The following is a 24,090-nucleotide window of genomic DNA, read 5'->3' on the forward strand; positions in this document are numbered from 1 at the left end:
GTCTCCCCCCTCCTTTGGAATCATGACACTTGTTGCCTCTAACATCTCCTTTGGGAAGGAGCCCTGAGAGGATGCCAGATCAAAGACGGAAGCTAACTGTGGAGCCAGAATTTTTGAAAAGGATATATAGTATTCCTCAGAGAAGCCATCCGGCCCTGGTGATTTTTGGGACTGCAGTTTCTTGATAACGTCAACTATTTCACTCTCTGTAAAAGGGCTATTGACATAATTCAAGTCCAGCTCATCAACTCTTGGTAAATTGATACTCTGTAGAAAAGAATCCACAAAATTCGAGTTAACCATCGGTGTTTGGGGGTCATCTTTCAGGTTATAAAAATTTTTAAAGAAATCTGCAAACGAGTTGACAATGTCCCTAGGGTGGATTTTGGGGTCACCCGAGGGAGATACAATCTTAATTATCCTTTTTTTGATTCTTTCTCTTTTTAATTTCCTCATCATAAACTTGGTAGGCTTGTTTAGAGATGCATACAATTTATACCTAGATGCTTTAATGGCTGCATCGCATTCTTGGTAGATTTCAGATCTCAGACTCTGTCTAAGTCTCAAAAACTCAGCCTGGATGGTTTGGGAAGGAACTTTCAAGTTGGTTTGTTTTTTTTCCAGATCATTAGTTTGGGCCTGTAGGTTTGTAATTTTTTCCCTATTTCTCTTATGTTTAGAGAGGATCTGTACAAGGCATCCCCTCAGGACTGCCTTATGGGCATTCCAGACCATGAACTGATCTACTTCGCCAGATACATTTTCCTTGAAGTAGTTTAAGAGAATGTTTTTTATCTCTTGCTTGTACTCTGGTATATATAACAAGGCTGGGTTAAGTTTCCAGCGGAATGGCTTGTCAGAGGGAGGACCCACGAGGAACTCAGCGAGAATCGGGGCATGATCCGAGATGGTCTTTTGCATGAACCGTATATCCTTAATTTTGGTTAAAGTATATATATTAGTAAGTAGTAGATCGATTCTAGATGCTGTCTTATGTACATCTGAAAAGTGTAAATACTCACGAGATGATGTGTTCAAGCAACGAAAAGCATCATAAAGATTATTTTGAATTAACCAGTTTTTTAAAGCTGGAACCTTATGGCGAACTAATGAAGATAAATCAATGCTACTATCTGGGACAATATTAAAATTGCCTAGTAAGATAAGATCGCCTGTTTTGACTGTCTATTTTTTTGATTAGCTTGTTCAAGAATCGAATTTGTCCCTTGTTAGGTGCGTATACATTCACTATTGTGCATGGCCTTTCATGGAGTAAGTATATGAGTATATGAAACCTGCCCAACGAGTCTGGCATCTCTTTGATGAGCTGAAAAGGAATGGTGCCACCTACCAGTGTAATGACCCCAGCCTTTTTCTTTGTGGACAGTGACTTGTACATGTGTGGAAAGTTCTTGTGCTGGAAAACTGGGTGTCGATCGGAAGCCAGTTTAACCTCCTGGAGGCATACCAACTCGGCACGGGTTTGGTTGATCTCCTTCCATACCGCATACCTCTTATTCGGACTGTGGAGCCCCCTAAAATTGTATGATAAGATTTTCATCGTTAGAGTCCAATATCAAAACAGAAAGATGGAAACAAGCAAAACAGTGAAATACAGAAAAAAAAATTAGGAACTTGAGAGTTCTCATGGAGGACTCCAAACCGGTTGGTGTCTCACCTTGGTGTGGGGGAAAAAGTGAGAAAAAATTAAGTGGCAAGTTCCCACAGTGACATCAATAAACTGTAAATACGGGTCATAAGTAGAGTTGAGCGATACCGTCCGATACTTCAAAATATCGGATCGGAATGGATCGGCCGATCTTTAAAAAAAGTATCGGTATCGCCGATGCCGATACCAGAAGTCCCATTCAAGTCTATGAGACTTCCGGTATCGGAATTGGAAAAACCCTTTCCTGCCCTTGTACAGCCTCTCGGGGGTCTGTACGGGCCTTCCGGGGGTCTCTGCCGGCCTGCCGGGGGGCTGTGCCGGCCTGCCGGTGGGCTGTGCGGACTGCCCGGGGTCTGTACCGGCCTGCCGGGGGGCTGTGCCGGCCTGCCGGTGGTCTGTGCACCCTGTGGGGGTCTGTACCGGCCTGCCGGGGGCTGTGCCGGCCTGCCGGGGGGCTGTGCACCCTGTGGGGGTCTGTACCGGCCTGCCGGGGAACTGTGCCGGTCTGCCGGGGGGCTGTGCTGATTTCCGGGGGTCTGTGCAGGCATCGTCCGATGGGACTACAAGTCCCATCGGGCTATGCCTGCTACCATGACAGTGATTGACACATTAGCCAATGATGGGACAGTAGTAGTCCCATCATCCGGCTAATGTGTTAAATGTAAAAAAAAAAAAAATACTACATACATACATACTACATACATATTACATGCTACATACATACTACATACATGCTACATACATACTACATACTACATGCATGCTACATACATACTACATATATACTACATGCTACATACATGCTACATACATACTACATACATACTACATGCATGCTACATACATACTACATGCTACATACATACTACATATATACTACATGCATGCTACATACATACTACATGCTACATACATACCACATATATACTACATGCATAATACATGCATGCTACATACATACCACATATATACTACATACATACTACATGCATGCTACATACATACTACATATATACTACATACATACTACATGCATGCTACATACATACTACATATATACTACATGCATGCTACATACATACTACATGCTACATATATACTACATACATACTACATATATACTACATGCATGCTACATACATACTACATGCTACATACATACTACATATATACTACATGCATGCTACATACATACTACATGCTACATACATACTACATGCTACATACATACTACATATATACTACATGCATGCTACATACATACTACATGCTACATACATACCACATATATACTACATACATACTACATGCTACATACATACTACATATATACTACATGCATGCTACATACATACTACATGCTACATACATACTACATATACACTACATGCATGCTACATATATACTACATGCTACATACATACTACATGCTACATACATACTACATACATGCTACATACATACTACATACATGCTACATACAATACATTCATACAATACATACATAGACATACAGTACATATAACATAGAGTAACATACTTACCAATACTTGTCACATTGTTCCCCGAAGCCATTGTCTTTTACCGAATAAATATTAACATAACAAACCACAAAAATACTCACCCATGATCCGAAGCAGTCCACGAGTGTGTCCCACGATGATCTTGGGTAGAGAACTGCAGCATCAGCTGATGCTGCCGCTCTCTACGGGCTGCAGGAATCCAATGACGGAAGGTAGGTATCCTTCCGCACTGTATTCCTCCGCCACTTAAAAAAAAAAAGTCCCTAGTCTCACTTTATGGTAAAAGCTGTGTGGGAATTTACCATAAAGTGAGACTAGGGACTTTTTTTTTTAAGTGGCGGAGGAATACAGTGCAGAAGGATACCTACCTTCCGTCATTGGATTCCTGCAGCCCGTAGAGAGCGGCAGCATCAGCTGATGCTGCAGTTCTCTACCCAAGATCGTCGTGGGACACACTCGTGGACTGCTTCGGATCATGGGTGAGTATTTTTGTGGTTTGTTATGTTAATATTTATTCCGTAAAAGACAATGGCTTCGGGGAACAATGTGACAAGTATTGGTAAGTATGTTACTCTATGTTATATGTACTGTATGTCTATGTATGTATTGTATGAATGTATTGTATGTATCATGCATGTAGTATGTATGTAGTATGTATGTAGTATGTATGTAGCATGTAGTATATATGTAGCATGCATGTAGTATGTATGTAGCATGTAGTATGTATGTAGTATATATGTAGTATGTATGTAGTATGTATGTAGCATGTAGTATGTATGTAGCATGTAGTATGTATGTAGCATGCATGTAATATATATGTAGTATGTATGTAGCATGTAGTATGTATGTAGCATGCATGTAGTATATATGTAGTATGTATGTAGCATGTAGTATGTATGTAGCATGCATGTAGTATATATGTAGTATGTATGTAGTATATATGTAGCATGTAGTATGTATGTAGCATGCATGTAGTATATATGTATGTAGTATGTATGTAGCATGCATGTAGTATATATGTAGTATGTATGTAGTATGTATGTAGTATATATGTAGCATGTAGTATGTATGTAGCATGCATGTAATATGTATGTATGTAGCATGCATGTAGTATATATGTAGTATGTATGTAGCATGTAGTATGTATGTAGCATGCATGTAGTATGTATGTAGTATGTATGTAGCATGTAGTATGTATGTAGCATGCATGTAGTATATATGTAGTATGTATGTAGTATGTATGTAGCATGTAGTATGTATGTAGCATGCATGTAGTATGTATGTAGCATGTAGTATGTATGTAGCATGCATGTAGTATATATGTAGTATGTATGTAGCATGTAGCATGCATGTAGTATGTATGTAGTATTTTTTTTTTTTTTTAACATTTAACACATTAGCCGGATGATGGGACTACTGCTGTCCCATCATTGGCTAATGTGTCAATCACTGTCATGGTAGCAGGCATCGCCAGATGGGACTTGTAGTCCCATCGGACGATGCCTGCACAGACCCCCGGACATCAGCACAGCCCCCCGGCAGGCCGGCACAGCTCCCCGGCAGGCCGGTACAGACCCCCACAGGGTGCACAGCCCCCCGGCAGGCCGGTACAGACCCCCACAGGGTGCACAGACCATCGGCAGGCCGGCACAGCCCCCCGGCAGGCCGGTACAGACCCCGGGCAGTCCACACAGCCCCCCGGCAGGCCGGCACAGCCCCCCGGCAGGCCGGCAGAGACCCCCGGAAGGACCGAAATGACGGCGCATCATGATGCGCACACACCGCGCATCATGATGACGTCATTTCGGCTGTCAATCAACTTCGAACTTCCGATTCCGATGCCCGATATTGAAAAAATATCGGATGTCGGTATCGGAATGCTCAACACTAGTCATAAGATATTCATATTCTGGAAAAGGAAATTAATAGTAAACACCATGTAAATTCGAACATAAGATAAAAATCAGTCCAAATCCCTATCCTTAAATGCTGGTTCATCCATCAGAAATTTAAGGAACTTCTGAATAATTTTTTAGTGTAATCTGAAAGATCTGGCTGGGAGACCGACTCAGGAATACCTCGTATTTTTAAGTTATTTCTCTTGCTTCGGTCTTCCAGATCCGTTAATTTGTTTTTAAGGGAAATAACCTCCGTTTTGAGGAGAGAATTTTCCTTTGAGAGGTAGACTATGTCCCTCTCTCCGCCTGTATCATCTTTACCTCATATTTCTCAACCTTTTGGCTAAGATTCTTGCAAGTTTCCTGTAGGGCTTTAGCCTGAGTCTCAAACCCTATTTTTAGGGCATCACTGAAGGACTGGAAGAGATCCGCCATGAATCCTTCGGTGGCTTGTTTATTGGACCCCTTGTATTCCCCCAGGTTAATGGATGGAGGAGGAACCTCAAATGAAGGAAATGGAGCCCCAGTGTCCCTTCTAGACCTCTGCCTATCAGGGCTTGTGTTTGGGGTATAGTCAGCTGAGACACTGTTGGAGTCCTCAGAAGAAAGACTCCTGGTGTTTTCCTGATCGTCTGGGCCCTTCCTTTTGTTTGATTTGGAAGTGTCCATTTCCTCCGTGAGGGGCGGATTTGGAGGGGGAGTTTTAATGTGTCCCCCCAAATTTTTCTTTTTTTGAAGTGTTTTAGGTTCAGGTTGTGTTTTAGGCAGTGTTTTGGTCAATGGGTTATTGATACCTGATCCCCCTTTTGCAGCTTTGACAGGTGCAGGGTTATAGGATTGTTTTATATAAGGCATTTTTGGCTCACCTCTTTTCAGAGGTGACCTAGATTTTGTGGGGCTTAACACATTAGGGAAATCCTCATAGGATTTTGAATATGCCCCCAAATTGTGCCTCATCACCCTGTGTGAGCTATTATTAATTCTGCCCCTGCCGACTGCATCTTAATTTGCCACACAGCCTTCCCTGGCCTCAGATCTATGACCCTTTTAGCTTGATCAATCAGACAAGTTAAGTAAAATGGTCTAAAAACAAGTTTCAGAAAAGGAGTCAACTGAGAAACCCTCAGTAAGAGCGCCAAAAGTCACACAATTCCTCAATAATAATGCAAGCAGTCCACTGTATCTCTGATCCTTGCTTGTAGAGTGGATAATCCTTTATTATGGTGCACTGCACAGATGAGTATAGAGCACCGGGGCCACCAGCCAGAAACTGCGGTCACTGTTGTGTTATAAGTCTGTGCTGCTGGTAAGTGCAGAATAGTCAGTATTCCTTTATTGTGTGGGGATAGTGAAGGCCCTCCCTGCAGTCTATATCCTTCTCCCCAGTACATGTGGGGTTAACTGCCAGCTGCGCTGCACAGTATAGCGGGAGTATAGCTGAGCCAGTATTACACGGGGCCGCTTGCTGTGTGCTGCAGGGCCTGTGATGTCAGCTTTCTGCAATGCTGACAGGCTGGACACAGCCGGAACTACTTCCCTTTGAGTTCTATTGGGGCTGTGATCAGTGTGCAGCATCCAGTTCTAGTGACCAGATTTCAGTTGTGCCTCACCTCAGCAGTTTTTAGTGGCTCCCCATGCTAATCGCCTCTGATCCGGTCCTTCATGATGCTGTATAGTGCTGTTCTTTGCCGATTCCAGGGTCTGGTCCTAGAGGTCCAGTGGTATCCCTCCGCCCTTCAGCTCCGTGGCAAAGAAAGAGTCCCCGCCGGTGTCTTTGCTTTCCTCTTCAGCATGCCACTCTAGAATATGTCCAGTAAAGCTCCTCTGTCCCCGCTAACCTCACCCGGATATTACAGCAGTCAGAATTCAGCGGCACTCAGTCGTAAATCAGCAGGGATGAACATGCAGGAGTCTGTATCCCTCCTCCACAGCCACGCTGTTATCCTCTACTCACCGCAGGCAGAAAGCCATGTAGACTGCTGGATTTACGTTGTGTCTTACTGGGGGGATTCAAATAAAGTCCTCAGTACCAATAATGATCCTCCAGATCAATCCTGGCTTCAGTACAGCCCACGCTGGCACTCCGGTCTCTTCGCAGGAGAGCAGATGATGTGGGGTGATGCCCCTCAGCTTCTGCTGCACTGCAGCCATCCAGACTTGTAAAAGCTTATTTCTTCAGTCCTCTTTGGACCAGATTCCTGCTTTTTGTCTAAAAAAGGGCACCCAAAGTTCATAAATAAAATGGGGTCCAGCAAGGTTATTTTGGTTAACCCTATGCACGCTTATTTTGTAGCTTTAGAATGTGACTGTGGAAGCTTAGAGCTCTTGCTGCCTACATGCTCAGATCCCAGGCCATGCCCCCCTGACAGCAGTTTTGAACATGTTGAGGGGTGCTGTTTTTATAATGGTATCTTACTTCTTAGCTTTGTAAGACACTATCGTTGATTTATTGCTGAAACCAAAGACACTATCATAAAGTGCTCGCTATGGATTGTGCTTCATCACTGGAGGAATATCTCATTAGTGAAGTAATTTTCCATTGTTATGTTTATAACAGAAATGTAAATAGGTATAGCAAGTATTTTAGTTTTTTTTACAATGTCAGAACCTAGGTCTTTCCCCACTGGTGCGCCAACAACTTTTCCACAGTATATAAACTGTGCCATTGTTGTTGACTTATATGTCATTAAACTAAAAAGTTAAAACTAAAGGGCCTGTCACACTAAGCGATACTGCTAGCAATATCGCTATAACGTCACAGGTTTTGTGACGTTATAGCGATATTGCTAGCGACATCGCTATGTCTGATACTTACCTCCGACCGACTCCCCCGCTGCTCATCGCTGATCGCATGAGAACGTCCTGGGTCGTTTCTCATCATCAGCTTCCTGCTGGGCTTCCTGTGGAGAGACGAGCGACGAGCATGGACGCGGGCGGGAGGACGTCAGGATCGCCTAGTGTGACAGGTAAGTAGTGACCCCCGACCGCTGCTATGTCGCTGGTGAGATCCGCCTGTGTGGCAGCTCACTAGCGACCACTTAGCGATGCACCAGCGATCCTGACCGCGTCATATCGCTGGTCGGGATCGCTGGTACATCGCTAAGTGTGACAGTACCTTAAGAAGAAAAAATAATGATTACAATAACACAGTAGCTTGTTACTTGCAACAAAATGACACAAAAACTGAGGAGTATATGACAAATATAATATGGGCCTAAAAGGCACGTGTCATGGAAATATGTGGTTTTACAAAAAAGCATTTTTATTAAAAAAAAATTCCTGTCACATAAATCTATATAAACAACTGGAAATTACCAAAAACTACAAACCCGAGGAATACCTAGAGTTAAGTAATTTTTCATAAAAAAATTGCAAAAAAGTAAGCTAACGGCGCAAAAAGGCTCGCATTATGCGCCCTATGGTTACTCATAAGGTTATTTTATGATGCTATCTTCCCTTTAATGTCGCCATGTATTTCTAATAGTGTTCTAGATGTAGTGGGTATCTTGTCTCATATGACATATGCTATAATCACAAAGCCAACTTGTATTATTAGGCAATAAGAATTGTGGCATTGATTGTCTATTAGCCCATGCATATGTGCAAGAATAAGGAAAATATGATGTGGCATGCTTGGAATTCACAGACTCTGCAGTTGTGCTTTTGAAAAATTCCTATTGGCTGCAAAATTGAGCCAAGGGATTTTGTCGTTGGTACAAAAACTTTTAGCATTGGGCATAGAGATCTTTCACTTTGCCAGTATTATTGAAAGCGAGCAGAGAGAAAAAAGGTAGAAAGTGTGCCTTTATCATGAAACTTAGAAAATGAAATACTGCGCTAACCTTCAGACTTTCTCATACATTTCTAGAGCCGAGAAACAGAAGGGAATTAGCATTTGCTCAAACTGTCCATCTGTTCGTAAAAATAATTCATGAAGTCTGTGAATGTGTGTAAAATAGAGTTCCATTTCTGAGGTTGCTCTCGTTGTGCGAGTTACACAGTTATAATTCCATCATGTACGTCTGCCGCTGTACAAGAAAGCCTTTGACAGGCAGCTAGCTAGGAGCGAGCATAGGGCAAGTTTTTTTGCTGAGCCGAGTCACAGGCTAAATGGCAGAGCGCTATAATCTCTCTTATTTGTACAACATTGGACATATAAATCTTTTTATTGGTAGTATCCCCAGAAAGGTTGCAATTTATAGCTATTTTTACCTTTTTATTGCAGGTCGGACATGTGTTTAACTACAGCCCCCAGTAGGAGTGAGCGCACAAGTCCGCTGCGTACATTGTAGCCTATCGGCTTGCCAGTTACCAAGCTTAGTGAATGTTACATGTTTTGTTCTCTAGTCTGTAAAGATGTTAAAAAGATTAGACTGCATGGATAGAACAGCTCACACACAGATGTTTGAATCATCATTTAAATCCATGAATTCAATTATTAGCGCTCCACTTGTAAAATGCAGATGCACAATGATAGCTGCTGTTTGGCTAGTTTCACACTAGCGTTTATTCGACGCAGCGCACGGAGCTGCTAAGCCCCGCCCCCTGCCGGCTCCCTGCCCGCCCCATCCGGTCATCTCTGCCTACTATCGCACATGGATGCTTGCGATCTGCGCACCCTATCTTTAGCATAGGGTGCGCAGATCGTGCGCTGGCCATGCGCTAGTAGGATTTTTGCGTGCGCTGCGCACTTTTGAAGGTGCGCCCGTGTGCGCCGAACGCAGTATGTTGCATTTCGGCGCGCTCGGCGCACCTTCAAAAATGCGCAGCGCACGCCAAAATTCTACTAGCGCACGGCCAGCGCACGATCTGCGCACCCTATGCTAAAGATAGGGTGCGCAGATCGCAAGCATCCATGTGCGATAGTAGGCGGCGATGACCGGATGGGGCGGGCAGGGAGCCGGCAGGGGGCGGGGCTTAGCGGCGCCGTGCGCTGCATCGAATAAACGCTAGTGTGAAGCTAGCCTTTCAAGTACCATTCACCTCATTCCAAAGTGAAGGAGGAAATGAATGCAAAAAGAAAATAATTATTAGGCTTATATTTATTCAGTGACTAACATTTAAAAGAAGGAAAATGCATAAATAATATTGCTTTTTATACACATACCTCTAGCATTATCTTGGTGGAACAGATTATGTATTCACTCATCAATCCCTGGCCCTAGAAAGGAACCTTTAGCTGATTCATGCTGTCCAAACTATAGTACAGCCAATACAGGAATTGTGATTTTTCGACTCATGATCTATAGTGTATTTTAATAGATTGACATAACATCTGCTATTTTGGTTGGTTATCACTATATTATTTACATGTATGATTTTTTGCTTGTTTGTTTTGTACATATCCTGAAACTAGCATGGATTTACTGTATACTTAGTCTCTCTTTCTGCACATAGCCATAGTTCTTTTCCAGACAAACCCCTACATTTGTATTCATGGGTCATGTATGCTATTTTACATCAGATGTCTGTTATTTTTTACTGTATTACATCTTTTAATTACTTAACATTTTATGCATATACCCATTATTGGCTATTTAAATACCGAACATTTTTTATTTCACACAGTTACGTTCTGACGAAGGTCTGGTGCATATGACCGTTTATTTGATTTGCTTACTTCAATTAATCTTCACCACTTTTTCTGCATACTTCTTCGTGCTCAGTTTCTATATTTACAAAATATACTACGGGCAGCATGAATCAGACACTTGCTGTATTATTGCAGCCATGTATGTTTTAATCTTAAAGCCCTGTAGTTTTCAGGAAAAAAAAAACCTTGCAAAACAACCCAGAGACTGTGCATCTCAAATAACTAGTCTGGGGATGGTCACAAGCAATGGCATTATTAGAGTCCGATGGACGCGATGCAGAGTTTGGACCTGCCCCCTCCCATGCATGTTGGTCAGATATATGAGCCTTTGTAGCGTTCTAATTCCTATAAAGACATATGTGTTCACCACACTTTTCGTTTTGCAGTAATGTCCCCATATCCTGTTCTAAAGTATCCCATCCTGGTATATATGTCCCCATCATGGGCTGTTTCCTAGTATATATGTCCCCAATACTGGGCCCATTCCTGGTATGTTTGTCCTTAATCTTCAGCACTTGCCTGATATACCGTACTTATATCTTATCTTGGTAAATATGTCTCCCATTCTGGTATATATGCTCCCCTTCTTAGTATATATGTTCCCGATCCTGATATATATGTTTCACATGATGGGCCCATCCTGATATATATGTCTCCCATCCTTGGCCCCTTAATGGTATACATGTTCCCCATTCTGCATAAAAAATAAATATTCGTTTCACCTTCCTCCACTCCCACAACCTACAGCACCCTCTACCGTGTCCGTGCAGGAGATGAGCCCGCCAATCCCAAAGCTGAGGACACACATTCAGCTGAAGTACTGTATATTGCAGTGCAGGGACCCTTTGGCTCCCTGCGCAGCAGTACACACTGCTTGTAAATCAGAGGCCAGCTGCTGGTCAATCAGAGGCCAGCAGCTGACATCGGTGAGCCTGCTGTGGCAACACATGTTGTCACTGTCATGCGATGCCAATTCATGGCACATCGTCGTAAGCTGCTGGCCTCTGATTGGCTGGCAGCGTGCATTGCAGCACAGGGAGCTGCAGGGTTCTTGCGCTGCATTACCCTTCAGCTGAATGTTCTTCCTTGGCACTGGCGTCGATGGGTCCCCCTCCCATACCCTGGTTGCACCCTCTGCATCAGCAATCTTTATGCCCCTTGTGACTGGTAACTTCTCTCCACTTCGCGCTTTTCACAGGTCTTTCTATATATATACATAAGTAGTGGCATGGCGGAGATCCGCTGGGGACCATCCTCAGATTAGTTATTCATCAATAGTACAAGTGAATAAGAAATTCTTTGGGCAGTGAAGGAGCAGTGAGGAGCAAAGAGAGGCACATATGCAGACAGAAAACATCTTTGCAAAGAGAAATCCATTGTTCTAAAAAAAGAACTTTGCTTCCCATCTGCATGTTGCTAAAACTAAGTTGGACAAGCCAGAGAATTATTGGAACATTGTTTTGGGGATGGATGATACCAAAATAGAGTTTTTTGGTTAAATGAGAAGCGTTGTTTGTAGAATGAAAAACACTGCATTATAGCATGTAAATCTCATACCATCTATGAAATAATGGTGATGCTGGCATCATGGTTTTGACTTTTTCTACATCTGAGCTAGGATGGCTTGCCATCCTTAATAGGACAATGCATTCTAAATTGTATCTGAAAATTCTTAATGATAGTCTCAGGACATCTGTCCATGAATTGAATCACAATAAAACATTGGGCATGCTGTAAGGGAACAAACCAAAGCACACAAGTCGCTTTACAGAAGAATGGTTAAAGAACAAAGTTAAAGTTTTGTAATGCCACATCAAAATCCTGACCTTTTTCCTATATAAATGTTGTCAAGGGATCTGGAGCAAGATGTTCATGGGATAAAACCCACCAGCATAACAGAGTTGCAGCTGTTTTGTAGGGAGGAATGGGCTAAAATTCCTCCAAGCTGATGTGAAAGTTTAATCAATGATTACCAGATTTTTTTAGGTGTAGTTATTGCTGCACAAGGAGGTCACAAAAGAAACTGGAAACAAAGGTAATTTGCCACTGACATATACAGCTATGGCAAAAATTAAAAGACCACTGCAAAATTTTCAGTTTGTCTGATTTTTCTCTTTATAGGTATATTTTTGAGTAAAATGTAAATTGTTCTTTTATTCTATAAACTACTGACAACATGTCTTCGAATTTCCAAGCACGAAATTTTGCATTTATTTTCAGAAAATTAGAAATGATCAAAATAACAAAAAATACAGTGCTTGCAAACCTCAAATAATGCTAAGAAAACAAGTTCATAATCATTTAAAAACAACAATGCTACTAATGTTTTAACTCAGGAAGAGTTCAGAAATCAATATTTTGTGGAATAATCATGATTTTTAATCACAGCTTTCATGCATCTTGGCATGCTTTCCACCAGTCTTTCACACTGCTTTTGGGTGACCTTATGCCTCTTCTGGTACAAAAATTTAAGCAGTTCTTTGCTTGATGGCTTGTGACAATCCATCTTCCTCTTGATTACGTTCCTGAGGTTTTCAATGCGGTTCAGGACTGGAGATTGGGCTGGCCATGACAGGGATTTGATGTGGTGGTCCTTCATCCACACATTGATTGTCCTAGCTGTGTGGCATGGCACTTTTGTCCTGCTGGAAAAATCAGTCCTCAGAGTTGGGGAACATTGCCTGAGCAGAAGGAATCAACTGTTTTTCCAGGATAACCTTGTATGCGGCTTGATTCATGCGTCCTTTGCAAAGATTAACCTGCCCAATTCCAGCCTTACTGAAGCATCCCCAGGTCATCACCGATCCTCCACCAAATTTCACAGTGGGTGCAAGACACTGTGTCTTTTACGCCTCTCCAGGTCTCCCTCTATCCATCAGATGACCAGGTGTTGGGCAAAGCTGAAAATTAGACTCATCAGAGAAGATTACCTTACTCTAGTCCTCTATGTTCCAATCCTTATAGTCTTTGGCAAACTTCAGCCTGGCTCTCCTTTGCTTCTCATTGATGAAAGGCTTTTTTCTAGCTTTACATGACTTGAGCCCTGCCTCTCGGATCCTGTTATGAACTGTTCTTGCCGTGCATTTCACCCCAGCTGCCATTTGTCATTCCTTTTATATGTCACTTGATGTCATCCTGCAGTTGCTGAATGACGTTCGGTCAGTGGAGAGTCATTTTCGCCCTCTGTCGGTCTGTAGCTTTGTTGTCCCCAATGTCTGCTGCTTGACCTTTTTGTAATGGACTGCCGCCTTAGAAATTTTAAGGATGGAGGCAACATGATGCTCACTGTATTTATCTGCTAGTAAAGCCAGAATTGAGCCCTTCTTTTCCTCACTCAAGACTTTTCTTTTCATCTCCTTCGGCATGGTTAAAAGTTATTTTTTTCATTCCTATTACTTTTGGGATATTACTAGCACTTGTTTTGCCATCCAGCTTGTCCTATTGCAAGAGGATTGTGAACACCACAGCGGGATTTTTTATACTTTCCTTCATTAAATAAGATTTGTTTCAGGTAATCACCTAATCAGATGCACATTAAGTAGAATGAGGTGTACTCTGGTTGGAATTCAACTGACACTGGAATAGAATTGCTGTCAGACATGTAAAGAAGCTGATTTTTATAAAACTGTGCAGTGGTCTCTTAATTTTTGCCAGAGCTGTATATGATAGTGGATCATTTTCTTTAGCTTCAGAGGTGCACTGCGCATGACAGGAAGTTCAGAAGAGCCATCTTCTGACCTTGTGGTTATCGGAAGTTTGCCTCTGTAGCTGCCAAAATGAGCATTTGTGAGATTTGTATGAGCTGGCGATGACACTGACTTGTACAAATTATGTTATCACGCCTACAGGAGCATGATAACATGGAAAGAGGGCTGACTAGTCTGGAAAAGCAAACGTCCCATTGACTAGTCAAAGCCCTAATTAGCAGTAGAAAAGTGGACCTTATAATTGTTTTTCAAAAACAGTAATTAAGATGATTAACATTATACAGGGCTGGTTAGGCAGGGAATTTAGTCACATGTATGTAAATGCTGCTGGGTTGGAGGGCATGAGGGACCAGACAGATTCCCTTTAATAAGAAATGACAAAGTGTATTATTTTTGACCCATTTGTTTTATTTGATTTTCTTTATTTACTTTTAAAACTTGTCTCAACATTTGATTTAGTTTTTGGTCAAAGTTATGCAGAATTATGGAACATTTTGAAGGTTTCACAAACAGTCAAGCACCACTGTATTCAGTAATTATAGTATTTAATTTATGCTATACTGGGGCAACAAAGTGAATGAAATTATAAGAATTTTTTCAATGGCATGGCTTTTATGGTCTGTTTAAGGTGTTGAGTCAATACCTTAAGAAGAAGTCTCAGTTATTTTTTCCCACTAAACCTTCCTAATTATGTACGTGATATAGAGCAACAGCATTAACGTACTCACTGTCACCATCTTCCCTGATTTCCAGCACCACTAAAGACCTCCACTGGACCATGTGACCCGGAAACCGACTAACCGACTCACACTGATGTTTATGTGTGAAATGGAAGTCTTTCTCAGTGTAAGTCTATGGAGCCATGCTTTGGTCCTCCTAAACTTACCTTGGAAAAGAAGCAACACTCCACACAATGTAAACAGGCAAAGCTGAAGACCTGTCACATGGACCAGAAGAGTGCAAGAGTGGCGTTGCAACCAGGGAAGATGGCAATCATTCGGTATTCTAATAAGCATGCGCTACACCACATAAAGAGTTAGGGTTCGGGAAAAAAATACTGAGATTTCTTTATATACACAAATAATGAAAAATATTTAGAAAAATGTATGTTCATTGTGGTTCATGAGGTTCATTCTCACGCTGAATTTTTTTTATTTTTACAAATAGCTTCTGTCAGCGATTTTCATTGACTTCTGTATTACATTCTTCTCTGCTTCAGCTTGAAGAGAGTGAGGCCAGGTATGCAGAGTCTCAGAAATCTCAGAGATCACTGAGCTTAGAGCTGGAAAGTCTCCACATGGAACTAGACAATATTACCAGGAATAAGAATATGGTAAGTTACATTTTTATTAGATACCGTACTTGGTTTTGTAAGCGACTTGAAATGATTATGGCATCTGTAAATAATGAATGGGATGACCCATAAAATAGTCATTTATTTATATATATATAATGCTATTTATTCTTTTAATTATTGTTTAGAGAATTCTGATTATAGCATTTATATGACAGAAAAGGTGCCAAAATCTCTCTGCTGGCATGATTTCTTCGAGTACTGGCAAATCATTGTCCAAGAATTAGTAAATGACTTTACTACTATAAGAGGACAAACTAAAATATTCATTATATTTGTACTAAGGCAAAAGTATATAAAGATTTATCTCTCTGGAAGGGTAAAGGATTTTATTTCCAGATGCCATAGTTCTATTATACACAGTATCTCTCACTATGAAATGTTTGGTTGTTTCTGCCAGTCTTCATGAAGGGGTGCATATGAGTCAGAGAAAGCACACCACATTAATGAGTCAGGCATGACTGAAAAGTGGTGTTCCCCTCCACAAATCTTATTTTTGTCAAGGAGGAGTAAGATTTACATCTTGAGGTACATCGCAGCTCATCATGAATTAGACGAGTGGATGTTGCCATGCCCCATCTCAGCCTCCAGCTCTGCCATTTTGGCAGAACTGATAAAAACTGTCATGAAAATTCCAAAAGTCACAAAGATGTTGGCCCAACCATGTGTTGTGAAAAAATGGGTTTGGTACTGTGCCAGGCAGTTTAAAAAAAAAGGCTCTCAGTGGAAAAACAAGATAAACTTGTAGTTATGAAACCTTTTAATGGCTCACAAAAATGAAATAAATGATGCTACAAAGCAAGCTTTCAGGACTTCTTAGGTCTCTTCCTCAGGCATGGTATAACAAAGTTTCTGAAGAAACACAAATATATGTACAAAAAAAACCCATATGTGCATATATTTGTGTTTCTTCAGAAACTTTGCTATACCATCCCTGAGGAAGAGACCTAAGAAGTCCTAAAAGCTTGCTTTGTAGTATCATTTATTTCATTTTTGTTAGCCGTTGAAGGTATCATAACTACAAGATTATCTTGTTTTTCCAACTGAGAGCGCAAAGAAATGTTATAATTTTTCAAAACACTTAACACCAGATTTCTGGTGCGTCCCTGAAGAGTGAAGATGAGGATGTCTTTTTAATGCAAGCATGTCAGGACAGCTGACAGCTCCTCATTAATACATAATGTTTGATACTGGTTTAGAAATAGAGTGTTTCATGCAAAAATATAACATAACAATTATCTTCTAAGATCCTTTTGCCACAATTACTAATTGTATACTCCACCAGTCAGAAACATGATGTCATGTTTTGCTTTGCAGGAGACTTTTGGCAAGAGCAGAGTTAAAAGGATAAGGCTTGTGGACACATAATGGCCATTTCCTAGCATCCAATGTCCGTTCTTTAATACGTGAATGTGCTGTTCCAGAAAGCATACCTTTCTTACTTGCATTGTATTTTTCCCATTTTAAGGCCGATGAACAATTGTTCCAGCTGCAGCATGAAAGAGCAGAGTTTCTGAAAAGGATCGATGAGGATCAGGAAGACCTGAATGAGCTTATGAAGAAACACAAAGCACTCATTGCACAGGTAGGAACAGAAAGCCTGCAACAAAGGTTTCCACAGTGTCTAGTCAATGAAGAGAACACACATACTAAATCGTATTTTGTTTGAAAAGAAATAGAAAGTGCAATTTATTCAAGGACATGTTTCTGGATGTGCATTACTCACCTCATATGGATCAGAAATGAGCACTGTGACATTAGGTTGACAAGAAGGCGCCACTTCGTCACAGTGCTGTGTAAGGTGAAACAAACACTCCAAATCTATCTGACGTGCATGTCACAGCCTTTCTTATCTCTGTTGTCCGTGATCTAAAATTACATGACTAGCTTTAAAGACAAATCAAAAATACTAGTATATCGTTTCCCAATTATTTCTTTAAAATAATTTTCTTTGTTTTCTAAGGAGTTAAACATTAGTTATTGGACTATTTATTGCTTTTAACACCCTCCAACTGCTCCTATGTCAACAGCTGTGTTCACCTATAATGCTTTCAGTGACATTTTACTGCACCTTTCTACCATAGACCTCAATCGTGAGAAATCTTATTAAAGACATGTTTTAAAATTGCTATAAAAACACAATAAAAACTGCATATTTAGAAATGCTGTCCCTCACTCTACCACTACTCCATACTACGATCCAGAGGTGTATCTAGGTGTTCTGGCACCCGGGGAAAGAATTCAGTGTGCCCAATCCCCCAAGTACATTTGTGATTTGCACACCGTCACATGCCAACTAGCTGTTCTCACTAATTCTCTCAATGTTCATTGAAAAACAGAGAGGCAGGAAGAAAAGATCGTTGTCACGTGACCGATAGATTGTATATGAGTGAAGTGATCATGTGATGACTGCTGGAATCTGCAAGCAGAGTAGAATCATGACAGCGAGGATATTACATGCTTGGCATGCTACAGGGCTTAATTTTGTTATTTAAGGGTTTGTCCAAGTTTGAGATGATAGTATGGAGTCACACTATTACTGAAGGCTTCTGAATTCTCACAGCGCATGCACTACATACTTTTCAGTTATGTCAGCACAAGCATGCGATTTGTATACTTCTGGCTATATTCTGTCAAGATGAGTTCCGCCTCCTCAATTCATTTTCATTGAGTGAGGAAAAACATATCTAGTCAGCATTTGACCGCATGTATGAAAATCACCTGCCAACAGCCACATAGGAGCTGGAGGGCCACATGAAGCCATGACAACACAGCACTTTATTGCCTATACCAGTGATGGCGAACCTTTCTGAGACCGAGTGCCCAAACTGCAACCTAAAACCCAATTATTTATGACGAAGTGCCAAATGTCCCATCATGATCCCCTTCATGTAGAAATATGCCCCATCATGATCCCTTTCATGTAGAAATGCCCCGTCATGATCCCCTTCATGTAGAAATGCTCCATCATGATCCCCATCATGCAGAAATGCCCCATCATGATCCCCTTCATGCAGAAATATGCCCCATCATGATCCCCTTCGTGCAGAAATATGCCCTATCATGATCCCCTTCATGTAGAAATATGCCACATCATGATCCTCTTCCTGCAGAAATATGCCCCCTCATGATCCCCTTCATGTAGAAATATGCCCCCTCATGATCCCCTTCATGTAGAAATATGCCCCATAATGATCCCCTTCATGTAGAAATTGCCCATTCCACCACCTCCATCATTGGCCCTCTCCCCATCACTCCCATCATTGGTCCTCTCCCCATCACCCCCATAAATGGCCATCTCCCCATCAATGGCCCTCCCCCCCAATGGCCCTCTCCCCATCACTGGCCCTCTCCCCATCACTGGCCCTCTCCCCATATCACTGGCCATCTCCCCATATCGCTGGCCATCTCCCCATATCACTGGCCATCTCCCCGTATCATTGGCCATCTCCCCATCATTGGCAAACACACACACATACACCAGCGGCCACACACACACACCCACAGACACACACACCAGCTGCCACACACACCAGCGTCCACACACACCTCTCTGCGTGCCGTCAGCTTCCTCGGCTCTCACTTCCTCTCACACATTGAGAGGTGCAGCTGCGGTGGGATGACATCATCATTCAGCTCCTCGGCCACACCGCTCAATAAGTGAGAGGAAGTGAGAGGAAGGAGGAAGCTGCAGCTCCGGAGCAGTGAGGCGAGGCCGCATGCTAGTTGAGAGGGCTCTGTGTGCCCTCTCTGGCATGCGTGCCATAGGTTCGCCATCACAACAACCAGACCCTGGCGAGGTCGAAATGTCTAACTTTGCTGCACATTTTGCAGCAATATTATGTTTGTATTTGCTTTAACAAATGAATAAAAGCCTCTCTCTTGTCTGTATGCAAATTACCGGCATCAGATTATCCTGACAGCATGCATTGCGCTCTGTGAGAATTCAGAAGTCTGTAGTCACAATGAATGACTGTAGACTCATTACATATTTGAACAATCCTTTAATGTTCCTAACATAAATAAAAATATGAGAATAAGTCTGGTTCACAAAAAAAACACATTTACATCCAGGTACCTTATAGATAATGTCTCTGGAGTCATTCTTCTTTTCTTCATCTTGTCCAGACTATGATGACTTTTCTCATCCACAGCTCATCTCTGCAGACTTTCATCTTATCCGGTCTTGGACAGCACATCCCCACACCATGTCCTTAAAAATAAGAATGTTATTAGAATTCTCCTGAATAAATAATTGCCCATCACTATATTCCCTGCACAAAATATGACCCACACGCTCTCCCTGTTATGGTATATGAACTCCATACTGCCCTCTCCTTTCCATACTGGGCCCCCTCTTCAAACTATCCTCTCGCACTGTGTCCCTCTCTATAAGGCCCAGTTTCTATATTGTGCCCCCTCATCACACTCTGCCTCCTTGGCAAACTGTTCCCTCCTGCCTGTGCCCTTACTTTGTTCCCACATGCTAGCACCCACACAAACTACTGTGCTCACTCACACTTTTCTCCCCTCATACTGTCTTCTCACACTATTCCCCTCAATAGTCTCCCCACACATTTCTCCCTCCCTCCTCATACTGACTTCTGTCTCATTCCCCCTGCTAACCATACTGTTTTTCACATATTTACCCCCTCAATCGCCACACTGATTTCTCACACATCACCCTAATTCTCCATACTGTGTCTGCACTTGTCCCATCACCCTTGCTCCCCATACTGTGTGTGCATACATCCCATCACTCTTGCTCCCCATACTGTGTCTACATCACCCTCATTCCCCAAACTTTGTCTACATACATTTTCCCCCTCGTTACGCATATTGTCTGCACCCATCCTCCCACTCATTATACTCTGTCTGCACCCATCCCCCCACTTGCTCCCCATACTGTGTCCACATACATTCCCCTGTTGTGAGTCCATTCTCTGGTTCACCAGTTGTGAGTTCTCCTTCCAGACTCCCTCTGGTGGTGACAGGAGGTAGTGAGGCTGATTTGATCGGTGGAGATCTGCCACCTGAGAATGGGGATGATGATTGGACCTCAAGAGTCTCAGATTGGATTTAAGACAGCCGACGCCCTATTCTATTGCTGGTGATTCCTTCTGGCTTGTCAGCTCTTGGTTTTCAGCTCTGTTCCAGTCATCTAAAGCTAAGTTTTTTCTGCTAATATTCACACTTGATTTTGTTGGTCTATTCAGTTTTTTGTGTGGTCAGCCAGCCCCGGCTGGGGGCCGTGCTGAATTTCCACTCTTATTTATCTGTATTTGCCAATTTGCTTTTTGTCCCTTACTAGTTTGGCCTCTTTTTGCTCTGTCTCAGAATATTTCAGAGAGCTGATATAGTGGGAGAAGTCTAGTGACTTCGGGTTAATTTTGCTATCAGAAGTGTTGGACATTATTTTTGTAGAGTTTTTTGCAGGTTGCAGACAGTGTCTTTCCTTTCCTTTCTAGTTAGTTTGGGCCCCATTGTTTGCTCAGCCTATTTTCCTGCCTGTGTTTGTGCTTTCATCTTGTTTCACCGTCAATACATGTGTGGGGGCTGTCTTTCCTTTGTGGTCTGCTCTGGGGTAGTTAGTTTTCCCCTTTTCTTGCTTTAGGCTTATTTAGTCCTCCGGCTGTGACGAGGTGTCTAGGATCATCGTAGGTACGCTCCACGGCTACTGCTAGTTGTTGTGGTAGGATCAGGGATCTGCAATCTGCATAGTTACCAACCTCTCTGGTTTTCTGTGACTTAGCTTGTTTTGCTTTCTTCTCCTCGGTGACCCATTCATAACAGAATCACCAGCCATACTGCAGATTCTAGGGTACTCAAAAGCAGGAAAAAGTTGCTAAAAAAAAGAGAGAGAAAAAAATGTCAGATTTTTTTTTTTTTAAATATATTTTTTCCTCTTTTTCTCTGGGGCCGTAGGAGGATTTTTTTTCTTTTTCCTAATGGAGATTAAGCAATTGTCTGATCGTGTGGAGCAACTTGCTGCTGAAATGCAGGGAATTTCCACCTACCTCATTCAGTCACATGCTGCTGAACCTAAGATCCCTACTCCTGATGTGTTTTCTGGGGATCGGTCAAAATTTCTGAATTTTAAGAATAATTGTAAATTATTTCTGGCCTTGAAGCCTAGCTCATCGGGGAACTCTGTGCAGCAGGTTAAAATTGTCATCTCCTTGCTGCGCGGCGATCCCCAGGATTGGGCTTTTTCTCTGACACCTGAAAATCCTATTCTGACTAATGTGGATGCATTTTTTCAAGCCTTGGGGTTGTTGTATGATGAACCTAATGATGTTGATTAAGCTGAGAGAACCCTGTTGGCATTAAACCAGGGTCAGGATTCTGCAGAGTTACAGTCATATGTAAAAGTTTGGGCACCCCTATTAATGTTAACCTTTTTTCTTTATAACAATTTTGGTTTTTGCAACAGCTATTTCAGTTTCATATATCTAATAACTGATGGACTCAGTTATATTTCTGGATTCAAATGAGGTTTATTGTACTAACAGAAAATGTGCAATCTGCATTTAAACAAAATTTGACTGGTGCAAAAGTATGGGCACCCTTATCATTTTCTTGATTTGAACACTCCTAACTACTTTTTACTGACTTCCTGAAGCACTAAATTGGTTTTGTAACCTCATTGAGCTTTGAACTTCATAGCCAGGTGTATCAAATCATGAGAAAAGGTATTTAAAGTGGCCACTTGCAAGTAGTTCTCCTATTTGATTCTCCTATGAAGAGTGGCATCATGGGCTCCTCAAAACAACTCTCAAATGATCTGAAAACAAAGATTATTCAACATAGCTTTTCAGGGGAAGGATACAAAAAGTTGTCTCAGAGATTTAACCTGTCAGTTTCCACTGTGAGGAACATAGTAAGGAAATGGAAGAACACAGGTACAGTTCTTGTTAAGCCCAGAAGTGGCAGGCCAAGAAAAATATCAGAAAGGCAGAGAAGAAGAATGGTGAGAACAGTCAAGGACAATCCACAGACCACCTCCAAAGACCTGCAGCATCATCTTGCTGCAGATGGTGTCACTGTGCATCGGTCAACAATACAGCGCATGCATAACGCCTTTTTGTATGACCAAACAACTCAATCTTTGTTTCATCAGTCCACAGGACCTTCTTCCAAAATGTAACTGGCTTGTCCAAATGTGCTTTTGCATACCTCAGGCGACTCTGTTTGTGGCGTGCTTGCAGAAACGGCTTCTTTCGCATCACTCTCCCATACAGCTTCTCCTTGTGCAAAGTGCGCTGTATTGTTGACCGATGCACAGTGACACCATCTGCAGCAAGATGATGCTGCAGGTCTTTGGAGGTGGTCTGTGGATTGTCCTTGACTGTTCTTACCATTCTTCTTCTCTGCCTTTCTGATATTTTTCTTGGCCTGCCACTTCTGGGCTTAACAAGAACTGTACCTGTGTTCTTCCATTTCCTTACTATGTTCCTCACAGTGTAAACTGACAGGTTAAATCTCTGAGACAACTTTTTGTATCCTTCCCCTGAAAAGCTATGTTGAATAATCTTTGTTTTCAGATCATTTGAGAGTTGTTTTGAGGAGCCCATGATGCCACTCTTCATAGGAGAATCAAATAGGAGAACTACTTGCAAGTGGCCACTTTAAATACCTTTTCTCATGATTTGATACACCTGGCTATGAAGTTCAAAGCTCAATGAGGTTACAAAACCAATTTAGTGCTTCAGGAAGTCAGTAAAAAGTAGTTAGGAGTGTTCAAATCAAGAAAATGATAAGGGTGCCCATACTTTTGCACCGGTCAAATTTTGTTTAAATGCAGATTGCACATTTTCTGTTAGTACAATAAACCTCATTTGAATCCAGAAATATAACTGAGTCCATCAGTTATTAGATATATGAAACTGAAATAGCTGTTGCAAAAACCAAAATTGTTATAAAGAAAAAAGGTTAACATTAATAGGGGTGCCCAAACTTTTACATATGACTGTATACTGTCAAAAATTCCGAAAATGGGTGGTCTTTACTATATGAAATGATAGTGCATTGGCAGCTCTCTTTTGGAAGGGTTTATCAGAGACTGTAAAAGATGTTATGGTGGGATTTCCTGTTCCCTCTGGTCTGGATGATTCTATGTCATTAGCCATTCAAGTTGATCGGCGTTTACGTGAACGTAAAACTACACGTGAGGCGCTGCCACCTTTTGAACAAACGTCTGAACCTATGCAATAAGATATTGTTTTGTCTAGGGCGCAACGTCGGGAGTTTAGAAGGCGTAATAAGCTGTGTTTTTTCTGTGGAGACGTCTCTCATACTATTTCTATCTGCCCTAAACGAGAGAAACGTTTTGCACACACGTTTGCT

The 24,090-nt window shown here is 41.8% G+C and overlaps 1 protein-coding gene across 1 annotated transcript in view; it reads left to right on the forward strand.

The window, feature by feature from the left end:
- Positions 1 to 24,090, forward strand: part of MYO18B (myosin XVIIIB) — a 972,020-nt gene that overhangs the window by 722,617 nt on the left and 225,313 nt on the right. The window contains exons 35-36 of the mRNA XM_073582823.1: positions 15,610 to 15,723; positions 17,213 to 17,329. Of these exons, the coding sequence (XP_073438924.1) occupies positions 15,610 to 15,723; positions 17,213 to 17,329 (231 nt within the window). The remainder of the gene's footprint in view (positions 1 to 15,609; positions 15,724 to 17,212; positions 17,330 to 24,090) is intronic.

Source organism: Dendrobates tinctorius, unplaced genomic scaffold, assembly GCF_039654945.1.
Source record: "Dendrobates tinctorius isolate UK_male_01 unplaced genomic scaffold, ASM3965494v1 ptg000073l, whole genome shotgun sequence".
NCBI classification, from domain to species: domain Eukaryota; kingdom Metazoa; phylum Chordata; class Amphibia; order Anura; family Dendrobatidae; genus Dendrobates; species Dendrobates tinctorius.